The sequence below is a fragment of the Carettochelys insculpta genome, chromosome 27 (genome assembly GCF_033958435.1).
Source record: "Carettochelys insculpta isolate YL-2023 chromosome 27, ASM3395843v1, whole genome shotgun sequence".
Lineage (NCBI taxonomy): Eukaryota > Metazoa > Chordata > Testudines > Carettochelyidae > Carettochelys > Carettochelys insculpta.
Window position 1 is genome coordinate 16212568 of NC_134163.1, and position 17648 is coordinate 16230215.

The window sequence follows — 17648 nt, forward strand, 5'->3', positions numbered from 1 at the left end:
GAAGTCACGCACTTGTGTATATTTGAAAGCCCTTCCCAGAAGGGGGCACATTATGTTGCAAAGACCATCTGCCTTTGGGCACTGTATTTCTTCAGGGTGCCCAGGGGGATGCTGCTCACTTGGAAGTTCCCCCCACATATATTCACAGGGCCATCATATTTGGGGGTGAATTCCTCTTGATGTTCAGTTCCAAAGAAGCACTGCCCCTTCCATGGTGGAACCAGATGAGAGTATTTAATCTGGGAAACAGGAAAGGCCAGTGGTGATGGTGGCAATGCAGTTTTTAACCTCTTAGCCCCTAGAAGTTGACTCAATGCTCAGCTCTCTGGCTATCCCCATTTGGAAGCAAAGCTCAGCTCTATGCCCGCCAGCAGCTTCGAGCAGCCTGCTTCTTGCTTGCTCTGAGCCAGAGTGCCCTCTGAGAGAAAGCAGAGGCTTCCCTGCTGAGGATGGAAGGGGCAGATCCCATGGCAGCTGAGATGGCTCTAGCCTCACCCAGTATTGCCTGTACCCTCGCAGTACCCACCCGTTCACTGGACCACCTTCTGTACCTGAAAAGCCCCCTCCTCCACCCAGCTCTCTCCAGAGAAACATTTGTGTGAGGTCTGCTTGCAGTGTCCTTTTCCCTCCCAGCCGCTGCGGGGGCAGGAAGGCTTGCTAAGCTGTTCTCACCAGGACTCTGTCCTGATGCCTGGCCGCATACATCAATTGTTGTCGTACCTGCTGCAATGACTCCTCGGAGGGCCGGAGTGTTTGCTGTCTGTGTGGGACCAACATACCCTGTGTGGTTGTGACAGCTCCTTTACCTGCTCACCAATGGAAAAGAAGAACAAAGTCAAGGCATGAAACGCACAGGCTACACACAAGTTTTGCAAATAGCAAGCAGTCCTCTACCCAAGAAAGCTCATGACTGAATACATTTGTTAGTCTTTAAGGCGTGACTGGATTGCTTGTTATTTGTGAAGGTAGAGACTAACACAGCTACCCCTCTGAGACAATTTTGACTCAATCACACACCCATCTGGGGTCTGCACTGCCAGAGAAGAGACACAGACCTCACCGTGGGCAGATCAATACAGGCAGAAAAAACACCATGGTGCATAAGGGAAGGAATGAAGAATAATACAGAAAACACTAATGTAATTTTACACATGAATGGTGCTGCCTCATTTGGAATACTCCTTCCGAGACTGGTCACCCTCTCACAAAGGGCACTAGAGGATGAGAGGGAGTTCAAAGACAGGAAGCAGAATGGTTAGAGCTCTGGAAAAAACTTCCCTATAAAGAAAACTGTTGAAGACAGACTGTTTATTCTAGTAGAGGTGAAAGAGAGGCCATGACAACAGTGCACAGAATCATGAGTATCACAAAGAATGCAGACTGGTCATTGCTCACCCTGTCACACGCAGATGGACACAATGGCAACAAGTTTAAGAATGATAAATGGAGAATTTTTCCTCACCCAATACATGAACAAACCTGTGGAACTGACTATCACTAGATGTTATACAGAGAATATGAACATCCATCATTGAACCCTCCTGCCTCTCAGCCAGCCTCTCTGTACCTGGGTTAGAGAATCTACCCTTACAACCAGGCTATTGCAGAACTTTTGGAAACTTTGTTCCTTTAATAAAAACGCAGAGCCTGAGCAGAGCACTGATTGAGCAGGACTGAATGCCAGGGCAAAGAACCCAGGGTTCAGAGGGGATATTTTAGCCTCTTCCACCTAAAGGCCCATTTAAGTCACTGTACGGAGCTTATAACTCAGACACTTCACCCCCTCTTCTAGGCCTCAGGGAAGAAGGGCTTAGCTTCTGGAAATCAGCAGAGAAAATGCCAGCAAGAGGAAGAGACCATCTTGCTCCAGAGTCCAACGGCACATGCTACAAACCACCACAAGATGGCAGTGAGACCCTGAGGCTCACATGGGCTCTCCTTCTGGCAACTAGTATCAGAGGACAAGAAATGTAGCACTGTAGAGAATAAAAAAAAGATGTATTTGCTGATGAACATCCGTGGGACAGACCCACTTCTCCCAGATCAATTTTGTTTCCAATACAGACTGACATCTATAAGTACATAGGACCAAAAAGAAAAAAAAAACAATAAAAACTGACAAATCCTTCTATTCTATTTGATTTGTCAGTTTTTATTGCATTTTTTCTTCTTTTTGGTCCTCTGTACTTAAAAACGTCAGTCTGTACTGGAAATGGAATTGATCTGGAGAAGTGGGTCTATCCCATGAAAGCTCATCACCAAATAAATCATTTTATTCGTCTTTAACGTGCTACATTTCAGCTGCTTTGTTTTGTTGGAGTACAGACTAACACAGCTACCCAGCTGTTAGTATCAGAGGGGCAGCCAAGTTAGTCTGTATCTTTAAAAATAACAAGAAGTCCTGTGGCACCTTATAGACTAACAGATATCTTGGAGCATGAGCTTCCGTGGGCAAAACCCCACTTCCCCAGATGCGTGGTAACTGAGCACTTCGGCACTGCATAGGAGGGTGGGTGGGGCCCGACCAGCCTTACAGAGGAGTATCCTCCTGCCAGTCCCTGGGGCTACTGACCAGCACTGCCCTGCAATGTGCTGAACACAAGTTCCCTGGCTGGATTTTGGGGTCACTGCTCCATTCTTGTTGACAAAAATGACTATCACAATTCACAACATGCCTGCAGCCGCCCACCCAAACACACCCATTGTTTCAATACCCAGCTCACCCCACCACAGGCAGAGCAACTGGCAGGGGACAGTGCCAGCACCCCATGCAGAGACATACCCATGACCACCTGGCACAGCAGCCTGAAGCTGGTGCAGGGACATGTCCCAGAGTTGGGAGCATGGGTTGTGACGCTGTGGCTCAGATCTGAGGAACTTTGTCTTACTTGGATAATTTAAGGGCAGGTGGCTCTGGAGGTGGCTTTTGCTGCTGGAGGTCTCCTTCTGGCTCTTGGGTGGTGGCTGATAATCTGAGTGCTGTGTTGTGCTGAAGAAACAGGCATTTAAATGTTTGTCACCCAGGAGCACTTTTGTTTGTAGTCTCGATAGTGACATATCTGGCTGAGGTGGACGGTCTCCTATGTCCATCTGGAATAAACAAGAGCAGATGTTCATGGGCAGGTGCTGGAGCTGAATGCTCTACTTGGCTTCCAGCTGCAAGTGTGAGCAGCCCAGGTCCCCTCTGTTAGCAGCAGGATGCTGTGTTCTCTGGCAGCCGCCTTTGCTTCTGCCCGCTGGCCTTCTGAGAATGAGCTCTCCGTAGCTTACCTTACCTTCTACTCTAAGGGTGTGAGCCTGTCCCTGGCAGCTCCCTGCAATCCCTGGGAAAGGTGCACTGTGGCAGTTTGAACAGAAGCCAGGCCTCCCAGAGTACAGGACAGGACGCTGGCCATGCATGCATGTTATAAGCAAGCAAGGACAGTGTCCTTTGGAAACACCAGCCCTGACCCTCTGACACATTAAGTGATGTTTAGAACACACTGCAGCTCTGTGATAGCAGTTGGTGAAAGGGAGGCCACACACCTGGGTGTGGAAAAATCGGCTAGTGGTGGTGGTCGCACGTTCTCGACTCCTCTCCTGGTCTTCATCACCTCTGAGGCTCGATGAAGTCCGTTTGCTTGGACACGTAACTTTCATGGGGGCTGGCAAAGGCAAGAAGCAAATCCTGTCAGGGTTCCTAGTTGTGAACAGGTTGTCGCTACAGCAGCATTCCTGGATGGGACAGTTGGCTGGAAGGACCCTGCCAGCCATGTCTATAGCACATGGAGAAAGGCTGGTCTTGTGGCTAAGGCACTAGGCGGGGGCAGGAGATTTGGGTTAATTTCCCAGCTCCTCCACAGACTCCCTGTCTGGGACAAGTCATGTAGGGACAGATTTTCAAGAGTGCTTGGCTCCCAGAAGTTCCCAGCTCCAAGCTTAGGTGGGGACGCTTCCCCGTTCCCAGTCAGAGATGCTTGGTGCTGAGCAACATTCCCTATAATTTCTTCCACCCATGTGCAGAATAAATTTTGTTGTGTGCATCAAGGCAGGTGCACATGTGCACCACCGGTAGAAACACATGCTGCTGTCTGTAGGTGCTCTGCTAATTAGGTGGCTGGTATTTTTCTCTCTCTTGGGCAGATGCCCCGGTACACAACCTAAAGGGAACACTAGCACCGAGCGCTTTTGAAGATCTGGTCGCTGATTTTAGTGCCCAAGTAGGAGCAAAGCTCCTGAAAATCTACACCAAGGGCCAGCAACCCCTGGCACAGGTGCCCATAGTGGTACGCGAGCTGATTTTCATTGGCACTTAAGACAGGAGCTCAGCCCTGCTCCCCCATGTAGCTGGGGGCTTGCTAAAACCCATGCTGCCTGTGAATTAACAAAAGACCAGCTAATCCTACCAACCACCACCTACACAATAAAGCTCTACCATTTAATTTATTAATGAAGATGTTGTAAGTAGGACTATTAGGGACTTTAAAAAGTATCACCAGCACTCAGACCATATATAGTGGTCTAAAGGTCAAAATTTGACACTCTGTCAAAGTTTGCTGACCCCTCATCTGCACCATACCTCTGTCGGTAAAATGGGAACAATAATCCCTCCCTTCTGCCTCTGAGCTCTTCAGGACAGAGACTGCCTCCTGCTGTACGTATGTGCAGCACGCGGCACAATGGGGCACATGGTCCTGGGAAGCGCCTCTTGTTGCTACTGTAATACAAACACTAAGGAGTGAAATACAGGGCTGAGCAGCAGTGGCTCCTAGTTATGTCTCAGCTGAGGCAGCACACTGGCATCTGAGCTTTCAGCATACAGGTCTGCTACCTCTTGCACAAAGCAAAGATGGGAACAACACAGGGGTAGGGAAAGGATGGATGTTCATGTGGAAGTCATTATCTTCACTGACCATGAATCAAATGCAGGACTGGTGTAAGCAAGTGTCACTCATTGAAGTCAATTGACGTGCATCTCCTCACATTAAGACTTTTTCTGGCCCAGCCTGGTCTCTGAGACTTAGCAATGATGGAATTTTGGTTAAAATTCTACCCAGATTTGATGCTCCACACACTAGCCTAAGTTTGTAAACCAACCACCCACAGTCTCCACTAGCCCACTGGGGGGAAAGAACAGCAAGATCTCTCAGTGTGCTTGAAACAGGGAGATCAAACTTCTCCCCAGCCCACACACCATAGGGGCTACGTCTACACTAGCCCCAAACTTCAAAATGGCCACGCAAATGGCCATTTCGAAGTTTACTAATGAAGCGCTGAAATGCATATTCAGCGCTTCATTAGCATGCGGGTGGCTGCGGCACTTTGAAATTGACGCGGCTCGCCGCCGCGCGGCTTGTCCAAACAGGGCTCCTTTTTGAAAGGACCCTGCCTACTTCAAAGTCCCCTTATTCCCATCTGCTCATGGGAATATGCATTTCAGCGCTTCATTAGTAAACTTAGTAAATTAGTAAACCTGAAGTTTGGGACTAGTGTAGACACGGCCAGGAAGAGTCAGGCCACAGAAATTAACAAGTGTGCTGCTCTAAGCACACATCTGTAGCCCCTTGAAATGGGGTGGGAGTATCTGCAGACAGAAGAAAACAGCGCAAACAGGCAACCTTGCACAGGGAAGCTCAGTGGCAAATGCTACTCTCCAGCTTCTAGGGCAGCACACCAGCACTATGTATGAAATCTCTCCCTGTGTCAGGTCAGTGCCTGTACCTCGCTCGCACAGTGGGAATGACTCCAATGTCACAGTAAGGAATCTTGTGCGACCATCCCCTGGCTTGATGTTCGTCCTGTGTATGTGGAAGGCAGCATGCTCCTTGTCATAGACTCTGTAAGGCATATGATGTTAGATGGTGAGATAAGGCAGTGCGCTGCGAGTGAAGTGCTCAAAGGGAGCTTGTCTGGGAGAGCCACAAATCATAAGATGTACTTCCTGGATACCTGTGGTTCCTCATGTCCTGGACAGTGTAGGCATGTTTCCCCTCACTGCTGCTGATGCTGCTCCTGGTGTCTCCAAACACAATGGAAGACTTGCCCTACAGAGAAACCACCTCTGAGTGATGCTGTCTGCTATGGAACAGACCTCACCAGCTGATTACAGGGGAAACAAAGACATTGTTGACTGTCTCCTCAGGCTTCCCTAGTACATACTCCATCCTGTGGTGCAGAAGCCATGAGGATAAAGGGCATATGTCATCCCTTCATTGCCTCATGGCGATTCCATTTCCAAAGGGCAATTACCTCATTCTGGAGAGCTAATGATACTGCTGAATAAGCCATGCTATGGATCAAATCCAAGTGTGAGTCTCTAGGTGAGGTGCAGACAGAGACTGGGATAGTTCTGACTAGCAGAGTCTAGATGAACCCAGAGATATCATAATTATTTGCACTCACAGCACATTCCATCAGAGGCTTTAATACCTAAATTAATACTCACAATAACCCTGGGAAGTGGTGACTGGCCAACATTTTCAAACTTTACCATCTAAGGCCATGGATGTCTGGCCTGAGCACCACATCTCTCACCAAAGGGAATGGGGACCACTGATGCAGAGGACCTCAGAGAATATGACATCTGAATATGGATTTAGATACCTAACTATTCATCCAAATTTGTCAACAGACTCACAGCAAATCAGTAACAGAGCTGAGATTCGAACTTGGCAGCTGTGACACCCAGTCAAGAGTCATGATATTGACTGCCACAGACACTGAGGCCAAGGGCTCAGTAAGGGCCAAACAAAGATTGAATATGTATATGGATAATGAGAACAGTTAACATTACAAATTGGATGTAACTTACAGACAAGCTTCAGATTCTCTGCTTCACTAGCTACGGAAAGCAGCTTCCCATATGGACAGGTCATTGCAGAGTAACCTGCACCTTCTTCTGATGCAGGTGTTCAGAGACAAGAGACTGGACCACAGGATGCAATTTTTAAGCTCCCATCCCCACACCTAACAACTAAGCTCCACTCCCATCAAGTTGCCTGAATGGGAAGAAGCTTTTAGAAGCTTGAGCCCCATAATATTGTAAATTGGAAGTAGCATGGCTGAACTTGGAGGATTATGATATTACCTTGCCACAGGATTTCACAGGCGGGATCCAGCCACCCTCAAACTGTGCTTGATAAGAAGTGCCATAGTAGGAGCGTCTGTCACCTTTAATTGTGGGAATTCCCCCTGCCAAACAACACAGAGAGGGAATGACCAAAGTTCTCAATAACAGTTCCTTGGAAGTGCCAAGGTGCTGAAATGGGAAGTGTCCAGTCTCACACTGACCTGGATATCTATCCACTGAAACTAGAGGAAGCAGCTATTTGTATTTGGTTTCTTTATGACAACCCTCCAGCATGGGGTGCTGTCTGCCTAGAACAAAGGGATTTGACACTGCCCATACCCCAGTCACTGGGTCAAGGAGCCCAGGGTGGCTTTCAGCCTGGACAAGTATCCAGAGCTAAGAAATCAGGGTCTGATAAACAAAAACAAAAGGCCTTTTCCACAGCTCAAAGATCACTCCCTCCTGGCTCAAAAACAAACAGATCTCCATCCAAGAAGCAAATTCCACCTGGACCTGCTCTGGAATTGAGGCCTCCATTCAGCAAAGCCCTTAAGCACATGCTTCGTGAGTGGCAATAACTTCTTTAACAATACGGTATCCTGGCAGGCTCTCCTATGTAGTGAGATCACTGGCTGGCACCACAAGTAAATGCATTCAGTCAGCTTTCAACTCTGGAGGTCTTGGTGCAAATTCTGCACTAGATCACTTGTGTGTATCAGGTAGCCCCATCTGTACACAAAACAAAACCACCACACATTTTGCATAAATGGCAGTCTGTGCTAAAGAGAAGCATAGACTGTAATACAAACCAGGGAAAGTGGGAACGCTGCAATGCAGGGGCTTGTGTGCTCCAGTCAAGTGTGGGCTGTGGACAGGGATAGAATATAAGAGGGCATTGCAGATAAAGAAGGTGATGCACTGGCACTCACTTGCATGAACACCTAATTCACATGTGAAATTATAACAGGAAGGCCAGTGATATTTAAATATTTCTAGATAACAGAAGTCAGCACTTTGATGACAACGGACTCCAGTCACCACAGCAAATACAGCCAACCAGCATTCCCTGTGCATTAGTGCAGCCCCTCAGGAGAGATCCAAATGCTGCCCAGCTGATTAGCAGAGTGCCCACAGCCAGACTTTTTGTTTCTACTCGTTGTGCACATTCACACATGCTTCAGTGCACATAAAATTTACTTTGCGCACAGATGGAAAATATCCGCTCCTGGCTGGAAAAAATTAGAGGGAACATTGCAGACAACTCCCCTGGTTGTAATGGAAATCTAAACTAAGCCAATGAAAACCCCAGTGCCTGTGAATGCTGCCTGCCTCGAGAACTGAAAGGCCACAGCCTGACAGAGAGAACCCCAAACAACTCACCTAGATGCCTGCATGGTGCTTTGACAATGGGCTGGAGCATCTCATATGCTGGATATGAAAAACGATAGACAGAAGGCAGGAGCTTCAGTTTGTCTTCATCTCCACTGGAAAAATGATCTTCCTCCTTACTGTAATCCCCTCTGATGGAGGCTGGTCCCTGCAGAGTCACATCTGGCCAGGGATAGCTTTCCCTTGCAGCTGAGGTGAAAATTTTGGCCTGGGAATCTGCATGCATTTGGAGGTGCGATTCTGGTGGACAAATTTTGGGCTTCTGTGCCAGGGACCTTACTGGAAATGCCAGGTGGGTTTCTGAACAGGTTTCCCAGACTTTATTTATATCCTGATTCAAAACACCCTTGGAACTTGGAAGCAGAACTGGTTCTGGTTTGTAATTGCCCCATAAGGGAGGGAAATCAGTGCGGAAAGGAGATTCAACAACACTTCCTTGAGGTCTGCGGTCAAATCCTATCTGAAAATGTGATGTCCGTAAGAAGGGAATGCCTGTGAGTGGGGCTGGGATCAAAGACTGGACACTTGCTGACATTTTCCCCTGTAAAGGAAGAGCTGGGTCAGTGATATCACGCTCAAGGGCATTGCTGCCTTTGTCCCATCTTGAAGAACAAAGAGCAAGAGGCTCCAAGAGCTAAGAATGAGCAAGCAATAAGGATCTTTATTCTCTGCCTGTTCCTAACATGATGTCCAGGCCAGAACAGCCCCTTGGCAGGAGGAGCCTGCATCATCCCAGAAGCAGCCACCTGCGAACTGGAAACATTTGCCCTCTCTACAATGAAATGAGCTCCCAGTGAACCCAGAACTTCATGTTCATCCACCCATGGAGCTGTCCTGCTCTCCCCCTAGATGCTGCCATAATAAGGGCAATCTAGAGGTAACTGAGAATTAGCATGGGAGGCAGGGCAATGGAAGTTCTGCTGGCAATCCATGGAGAATGCAGGATTACTCCTGGGGTGAATTGGGACCACAGAATCTGAGGGATTCCTGTGAGTTTAGCATGCAGGAAGTTGGTCTTTTGGATCACTTGTTAATCATCCCATGCCAGGCTCTGGGATATTTCTAACAAGACTAGTGGAGCCAAAAGGGCAAGACTTAAAATATGACCAATGGGATCAGATGACAAAGGGACATTAGCCAGTCTTCCCCATCCAGGGCTGATGTGCCACTTGCACAGTACGTGCCTATTACTGCAGCTGAGATTCAAACTGTGCCCCTGTAGTTCAAACATCCATTTTATAGCATGAAGCAAAGACAGCTCTCCCTCAAAGCAAACCAGTAGGACCCAGGCTGAGCTGGCTAGGAGTCATGTTGTCCTAGTCTCAGCTGGGACTCCTCCCATGGCCAAGCTGGTCAACGAAGTGGTGCTCAACTGGCCTCAGCTGGGAGAGGCTCTTCCCATAACTCACAAGAGAGCCTGAGTAGGTTCTCTTACATAAATGGCCACAAACATGAATCATGAGTTTGGGTCGAGCCACGTGTCAGCAGGACACTCTGCACTGGTCTGGCTTTGCACATTTAAAGTCCTAATTGATGCAGAGCTTTTAAGAGTGCTTAAGAAAAAGCTGCACACGTATTAGCATTGGTCTTTTCTAGAAGCATTAAGAAACTAAAGTATCTTTCTAGGATGACTGTCTTTGAGTGATGTAGGCCTTGTGCCCTTACCCGCATTTACTATGCATTAACAAGCCCTAGCCCCAAGAGTTTAAAACCTAAATATTCATGAATTGTCCATATCCATCAAACTAAGCAGGGGAATATGATAAATGTCTACAAAATCATGACTAGTGTGGAGAAAATAAATAAGGAAGTGTTATTTACACTGTCTTACATGACACAAGAATTGGGGGGCGGGGAGAGGGTGTTACAAAATGAAATAACCTGTTATAGGCAGCAGGTTTAAAACAAACAAAAGGAAGTATTTTTTCAGACCACAGAGTCAACTTGTGGAACTCCTCACCAGACTATAAAAGGAAAGGATTAGCTAAGTTCATGGAGGGTAGGGCCATGAATGGCTATTAGCCAGGATAAGCAGTAATGACATCGTCCCTAGCTTCTGTTTGCAAGAAGCTGGGATTGGGCAACAGGGGATGGACCATCTGATGATTATCTGTACTGTTCATTCCTCCTGGGGCACCACACATTGGCCACTATCAGAAGACAGGATACTAGGCTAGACAGACAGACAGACATTTGGTCTGACTCAGAATGTCCATTCTTCTGTTAAGCACAAGACCCAGACAAGCAAAGGAATTACTTAGACTTAGAAAAGAGAAACTTAAGACAACCTAACCCCTGTAACAGCCAATAAAAGCAAATCCTAAACAGAGCTGACTCAGCAGGAGTTCACTGACTGGCATTTGACAACACAGATGCCTCACACAATAATGTGAATCAATGCTTCCTTCTCTGAACTCGCAAACCCAAGGAAAGTTGACTGTAACTCACCTCCAGCCAAAGCTAACTAATCAATTGCAGAATTTTCAGTGTCCTGTGATGTTATCATAAAGTTCACCATGTCATAATGGAATCTGAGCTAGAGAGAAGAGAAAGAGGATTTCTAAGATGGCTGGAGTCAGAATGTGAGAACAAGAAACAGAAATTACTGGAGAGCAGAGGGGTAAAGCAAAGCACATCCATAATGAGGGAAAGTTACTGGTGCCAATGCCACAAGACTGTACACTGCTGCTTATGAACTGGTAGCTTGAGCTTCACATAGGCAAGATCAGTACCACCCCCAAACTCAACAGCTCATGATATAACCAAAATTTGGTATTTTGTAGTAATAAGTATAATGTTTATTATAAGGTCTTGCTTGTTGTTAACAGTAGATTAAGTTGTGCTTCTCAGCTGCATTACTAAGTTGTGTGAGGTTCTTCTGTACTTTACTATGCAACACTTTCGAAAGTGCAGTCCTGTCTGAAATTCTCTGTAAAACTGTTTGGTGTCAGTGCAGGGTATGTGCATGGTTAAGTGTGAAAGTCATCACACGTGTGCAGATGGTCAAGCTAAAATGAGACACTTGGCGATAAACAAACATCCATTGTGTCGAAGGCATGTCCAAAGCTAAACAAACTAGCAGCACTGACAAACTTTGGACACAGGGAGACACCCCTGCAAGAATGAAACAACAAACAAGAAATAACGATGGGAAGCCTGACAACAACCATCAAAAGATAACTTCAGGAAAACCCTGTGATCAACACAGGTTAAGGATCTAGCATTGCAATATGACAATAGACTCAAATGGGAATTTACAAGTATAAAAACTGGGTGTTGTGCCACGGTTCCCTAGGTTAAGTCCTGCAGAGCTTTGGAGCATCAAATTACAACGGACAGAGCCCAGCTCCTCACTTACATCCAATCTCACCTGCCACTTCACTGACTCACATTTTGACAAATTGGTGACTATAAGACCATTTCCAGGATATCTATAGGCAGATGAGAGAGAGAGAGAGTGTGAGTGAAAGAATGGTGCTGCTTTTCATACTGTATTTTCAGTAAACATGACATATTGCTACCTCTTCCCCATGAAAATATCCTGTGTACTTTTTATAAACACAAAAATGGCTGGGTGGCAAAACTGCGATATCAAAGGTAAGTCAGTCAGTCAGTCAGCAATCCTCTAACCCAGACCAGGAGGATACAGTACCTCTGCTCCTGTCACAGCCCTGAGGCCTGATTCAGCAAAGCTGCTGATCAGGAGGTACCCACAGAACAGATACAGACTGGGATCTGTAATCGATGAATGAGTGGATGGTAGCAGTGCTCCTTGGGCTGGCAGGGGCTGAAAGAATATCATGAGGGAAGATGATACATCATCAGCTGCTGAGCAGAAGCGCCAGCTGTCATATTTGCAACCCAGCTGTTTCTCACATGCTCCAGAGATGCTGCCAGCTCGAGTCACCGTCCCAGCGCTCTTCACCCAGGGTCTGCAAACTTCCAGATGGTGCAGACTGGGAAAGAGAAATGGGGCCTTTCGGGCCCAGGTGACCGGGTCAGCAAGGGCTACAGCCAGCTCTGCTGCCAGCCGGTCTCTGGGCCTTCGCTCCTTCGCGGGACTCACGCTGGCAAGAGGGGCAGCGCCGCAGGCTATGAGGGGCTCTGCTCCCTGGCGCCCCCCCCACTCACGGCGCCTACCCGGGAAGAACGGGCGAGCGAGCCAGCGCCCCTGGGAACACACCTGGCGGGGCCGCATCCCCAGGCAGCGGGAAACAGACACTTGGCGCCCGCCCCGGCGGGTCTCGAGGGGAACCAGAGCCGGGCGCCACCCGCTTGCTGCGGGACACGGGGCTTACGCAGGACCCAGCGTCCCCCGCTGCCAGCCGCGCGCTGCGGCCTCGCCGGCCACGGAGCACGCAGCAGCCAGTCTCCATAGCGACAGCGATTCCCCCAGCGAGCGCCGCGCCAGCGCTGCACGCCGGGATGCGTCGGCTAGCGTGCCGCGTCATCACGCATCTACGTACGTCCCCGTGGCCGCCAGGACCCGGATGTGTTGCTATGGTGGTGGCTGCGAGCCTGCTCGGAGACCTGGTCTCGGTGCTGGACTCGTACCGGGGCCGCGACCGCGTGGTGCGTGGCGGGCGTCCGGTCCTCCCGTGGCGCTAGCGGGGCTTACGGGGAGAGCGCTGGCTCGGGCGCCGTGCGCGGCGGGGGTTGTGGGCGCACTGGTTCGGCCCGCCCCTCGTGGCAGCGTCACGGGCGGCTGTCTTGGTCCTACCATGGCGGGGCTACGGGTCGGGCCAGCTCCCGGGGCGGGGTTGTGGGCGGGGGGCTCCGTCTCGACCTCCGTGCGGGGGATTACGAGGGCACGGCCTTGGTCCTCCCGCCACCAGCCAGAGCTATGGAGCGCCCCGTCGCCATCTCGGCCCCGCGGGGCGGTCGGGTTTACCGGGAGGTGGCACGTGAGCACCACTGTTTGAGTCGCTGTGCCTGGCCCATGCCCTGTCTGCTGTCTCTAACCCTGTCCCCAGATCCGCACCCTGTGCTATGGCTGCCAGCTGGCTGGGGGGGTCCTGGCCCGGAAAGGTCCCAGAGAGTCAGAGATGGGCAGGAGGCTCCTGGCTGTGTCAGCCCAGCTGAGCCACTGCCGGACGGTGCTGCGCCTCTTTGATGACCTCGCCATGCTCGCCTACAGCCGCCAGTATGGGCTGGGCGCTAAGGTAACCAGACTCCTGTCCCAGCCCCAAGACATGGGCATTTGAATCACACTCCACCACAGAGGTGCAGTCCTGCCCCTCTTCACCCCGGTATTAAGACAGACATGATACTCAGAGCTGTCAGAGAGCAAGCGCCTTGGGGAGTTTGACATCTAGGATCCCAATCCTGCAAAATGATACGCTTTCTCCTACTGTGCTGACTGCAAGGTAGAGGCACATTCAGGTGACGCATTGAGGCATTTACTTAATTGTTATGGCTTCTCCTGTGCATTGTGGTCAAGGGCCTCTGCAACCATGTCTTTCTTGAAATATTTATATTATTTGAATTGTAGAATCTTCCATTAGAATCAGGCCCTGTTGTACCGAGTTCTATACAAAAGCCCAGAAAGTCAAGAGCCCTGCAGCTCACACTCTAAGAAATCATTACAGTCTTCCATAGCTATGCTAAGACACAATGAAGTTTCAAAGTGAACGTTACAGACAGGATAGTTCTTTGACTCTCTCTCTCTCTCTCAAGCTTTTAAACTACCCTGTCCACCAAAATGAATTTTGGACTAAGCACGTTCCAGTAAGTGGTGTTGGTAAATGTCTCTGTTCTTTGTTCTTCGAGACAAATACAGGCTTCTCTATTTGCCATAGAAGTGCATGACTAACTGCTTGAGGGGATTCTTAAAGGGTGGCAGAGGTCTCTGGTTCCAATCCAGCCATCATTTCCAAAGCCTATCCCAACTCTACCCATCATCTCTTGGTAGCAAAAGGTTGATTTCCACCTCCAATTAGTCTTTTCTTCACCCACGTGCTACATTTTCTAACAAATACTTTCCAGCTTTCTCCCATGCTGCTCGTCACTTGGAAGGAGCTCTGTGTAAACATAAAGCTCTCTCATCATCCACCTTCAAATCTCTCCTCTGGCATGATGCCTCCAAAAAACACGACAGCAATTAGATCAATGGACAGATTAATAAAGCTGGGACTTTTCAGCTTGAAATAAAGATGAGATGATTGAGGTCCATAAAATAATGACTGTTGTACAGAAAGTAGACAAGGAAGGGCTATCTACTCCTCATAATACAAGAAAAAAGGCTCACCAAATGAAATTAATAAGCAAATTTAAACAAAAGGAATAAGTATCAGAGGGCAGCCAACTTAGTCTGTATCTTCAAAAAGAAAGAGAAGTCATGTGGCAGTCTTATAGTCCATAAGGTGCCACAAGACTTCTTCTTGTTTTTAAACAAAAGGAAGAATTTCTTCACACAATGCCCAGTCAACCTGTGGCACTCTTTGCCAGACAATGTTTTGAAGGCCAACATAATAACAGGGTTCAAAAAAGAACTAAAGAAATTCATGGAGGATAGGTCCATCAATGGTTATTACCCAGACTGGGCAGGGATGTTGTCCTTTGTCTCTGTTTTCCAGACTCTGGGCATGGGTGACGGATGGATCACTTGATAATCACCTGTTAACACACCTCTGTTCATTTCCTCTGGGGCACCTGGTATAGGCCACAGGTGGAAGACAGGATACTGGGCTAGCTAGATCTTTGGTCTGATACCATCTGGTAGTTCTTATGTTCTGAGACCACTGTCCCTCATAGGCTACGTCTACACGTGCCCCAAACTTCGAAATGGCCACGCAAATGGCCATTTCGAAGTTTACTAATGAAGCGCTGAAATGCATATTCAGCGCTTCATTAGCATGAGGGCGGCAGTGGTGCTTCGAAACTGACGCTCCTTGCTGCTGTGCGGCGCGTCCAGACGGGGCTCCTTTTCGAAAGGACGCCGCCTACTTCGAAGTCCCCTTATTCCCATGAGCTCATATGCATTTCAGCGCTTCATTAGTAAACTTCGAAATGGCCATTTGCGTGGCCATTTTGAAGTTTGGGGCACGTGTAGACACGGCCATACTGACCAATGTTGTCTCATGATTTCATTTTTAATCCTCAACTGTCTCCAGCTATTGTCTCTTTTCAGATCTTAGTATGTAAGTTCCATGGGCAAGGACTATACTTTTGTTGTCTCTACATGCCTAGCACAGTGGCTCCATAATTTACATAACAGCGGCAGCCTCCAGGGCTGTCACTCCTTCACTTTCCATCAGTAATGTAATTTTTTAAACAACAACAATAAAAGTAGAGGCAAGAGCAAAAACCTTTCTGACCTTAGTGGAGGTTCCTCCAGAAATGCCTCTTGCTGATGCAACTCAGAGTCCTTGCTGGATGTGTGTATCAGAAATCATGTGCAAGATCACTGCTGTATGCTGGGCATAAAATATTGGGTGTTAGTGATGTGTCTTGTCATTCTCTGCTCTCAGGGAGAGGCTAAGCTTTGTCTCAGGGCTGCAAGAAAGCTGGAGTGGCAACACTACAGTCTAACCTGTGATGTTTATGGAGGAAAGCAACGAGTCTTAAATTCTTGCCTGTCTTTGTGCTACAGGAAGAAGATGCCATTGTCCGCTGTGTCTCTGTCCTAAATAACCTGGCTGATCAGCTCTACTACCCCTGTGAGCATCTAGCATGGGCTGCTGATGCTGATATTATTCGCACAAACTCACACAAGTGGTGGACATTAAGCACAGCTTTCTGGGGGCTCTCCCTAGTCCTGGGCATTATACGGTAAAATGTACTAGATGCAGTTCTTAAAGGGGGTATGAGGGAATACTTTATCTGCTTTGGGAGCCTGGCAGAAAGGAGAAGTGGCTCTGGAGGCTCCTGGGTGCTGGGCCATGACAGCACTCTGGTTTTGGATTACCTGCTACCCCCCCTCCACCATGATTATGGATCTGGAGTTTCCAATGAACAAGTGAGGCCAAGTGGGAAAACATGGAAATGCTGAAGTTAGTCCTCCTTTCTGCTAGCCATGTGTTTATCTGGTCAATAGGTGTCAGTAGTAAATCAATTTGGGTTCTTAGTCTAAAATTACATCAAGCTAGTTTTACTCCATTTCATTTTTTCTTACTGCTGTAAGACACTCCTCTAGACTCTGTGTTAAGAATGAGTTAACTTTCTGCTGTTACCACTTTAGAAAGTGTTCTTGGAGTCACTGTATATAGTTCTTTCAAAACATCTACTTTCATATGTTAGCTTTTTTGAAAGTGCTAACAAAGTTAGGAACTATTAGGAAGGGAACAGATGAGACAGAAAATATCATAATGCCACTTAATAAATCCACAGTACATCTGCACCTTGAATACTGTATGCAGATCTGGTCACCCCCATCTCCAAAACTACATATTAGATTCGGAAAAGTACAGGGAAGGTAAACAAAAATGATTAAGGTATGGCACAGCTTCCATATGAGGAGAGATTTAAAAGACTGGGACTCTTCTGCTTGGAAAAGAGACAACAAAGGAGAGGATAAGATAGAGGTCTATAACATGAATCGTGTAGAAAAAGTACACGAGGAAAGTGTTATTTACCACTTCACATAACATAGGAAGACTCAAACTTCCTCTGCAAAATTAGCTTCAAGCAATGTTACAGCATGCAGCACATCCAAATCTTCTCTGCCCTTTAGGGCTCCAGCAATTGTTTTTGCTACATGATAGATGTTATTTTTTTTTTTTGGTCTTTAGTATGAACAGTTAATTGTCTGTAACCTGTTTATCTCATGGTAACAGAGAGGAAGTTGTGCTAGTCTATACACTATCAAAACAAAAAGCAGTCAAGTAGCACTTTAAAGACTAGCAAAATAGTTTATTAGGTGAGCTTTCGTGGGACAGACCCACTTCTTCAGATCATAGCCAGACTAGAACAGACTCAATATTTAAGGCACAGAGAACCAAAAACAGTAAGCAAGGAGGACAAATCAGAAAAAGATAATCAAGGTGAGCAAATCAGAGGGTCAGGTGGGAGGTCAAGAATTAGATTGAGCCTTGGCTCACCTTGATTATCTTTTTCTGATTTGTCCTTCTTGCTTACTGTTTTTGGTTCTCTGTGCCTTAAATATTGAGTCTGTTCTGGTCTGGCTGTGCTCTGAAGAAGTGGGTCTGTCCCACGAAAGCTCACCTAATAAACTATTTTGCTAGTCTTTAAAGTGCTACTTGACTGCTTTTTG

The 17648-nt window shown here is 47.6% G+C and overlaps 2 protein-coding genes across 11 annotated transcripts in view; one reads left to right on the forward strand and one right to left on the reverse strand.

The window, feature by feature from the left end:
• On the reverse strand, positions 1 to 12978 carry SAXO5 (stabilizer of axonemal microtubules 5). Of its 9 annotated transcripts, none has more exons than XM_074978591.1 (10): positions 12621 to 12841; positions 11828 to 11868; positions 8429 to 10973; positions 7067 to 7170; positions 5929 to 6023; positions 5701 to 5816; positions 3526 to 3644; positions 2889 to 3090; positions 721 to 809; positions 1 to 239 (listed from the first exon to the last, which is right to left on the reverse strand). In XM_074978591.1, the coding sequence occupies exons 3-10, from the start codon at positions 8970 to 8972 to the stop codon at positions 51 to 53; spliced, it is 1458 nt and encodes a 485-aa protein (XP_074834692.1). In that variant the 5' UTR covers positions 8973 to 10973; positions 11828 to 11868; positions 12621 to 12841; the 3' UTR covers positions 1 to 50. The 9 variants fall into 9 exon arrangements, with proteins under 9 accessions (XP_074834692.1, XP_074834691.1, XP_074834695.1 ...); XM_074978590.1 differs by having other exon boundaries at positions 11808 to 11868; XM_074978594.1 differs by lacking the exon at positions 12621 to 12841 and having other exon boundaries at positions 8429 to 8978; positions 10886 to 10973; positions 11808 to 12596.
• Positions 12906 to 17648, forward strand: part of PEX11G (peroxisomal biogenesis factor 11 gamma) — a 20868-nt gene continuing 16125 nt past the window's right edge. The window contains exons 1-3 of one of the 2 annotated variants that reach the window (XM_074978584.1): positions 12906 to 13009; positions 13411 to 13599; positions 16029 to 16207. In XM_074978584.1, the coding sequence (XP_074834685.1) occupies positions 12938 to 13009; positions 13411 to 13599; positions 16029 to 16207 (440 nt within the window). In that variant the 5' untranslated portion in view covers positions 12906 to 12937. The remainder of the gene's footprint in view (positions 13010 to 13410; positions 13600 to 16028; positions 16208 to 17648) is intronic. The other variant, XM_074978585.1, reaches the window with a different exon arrangement.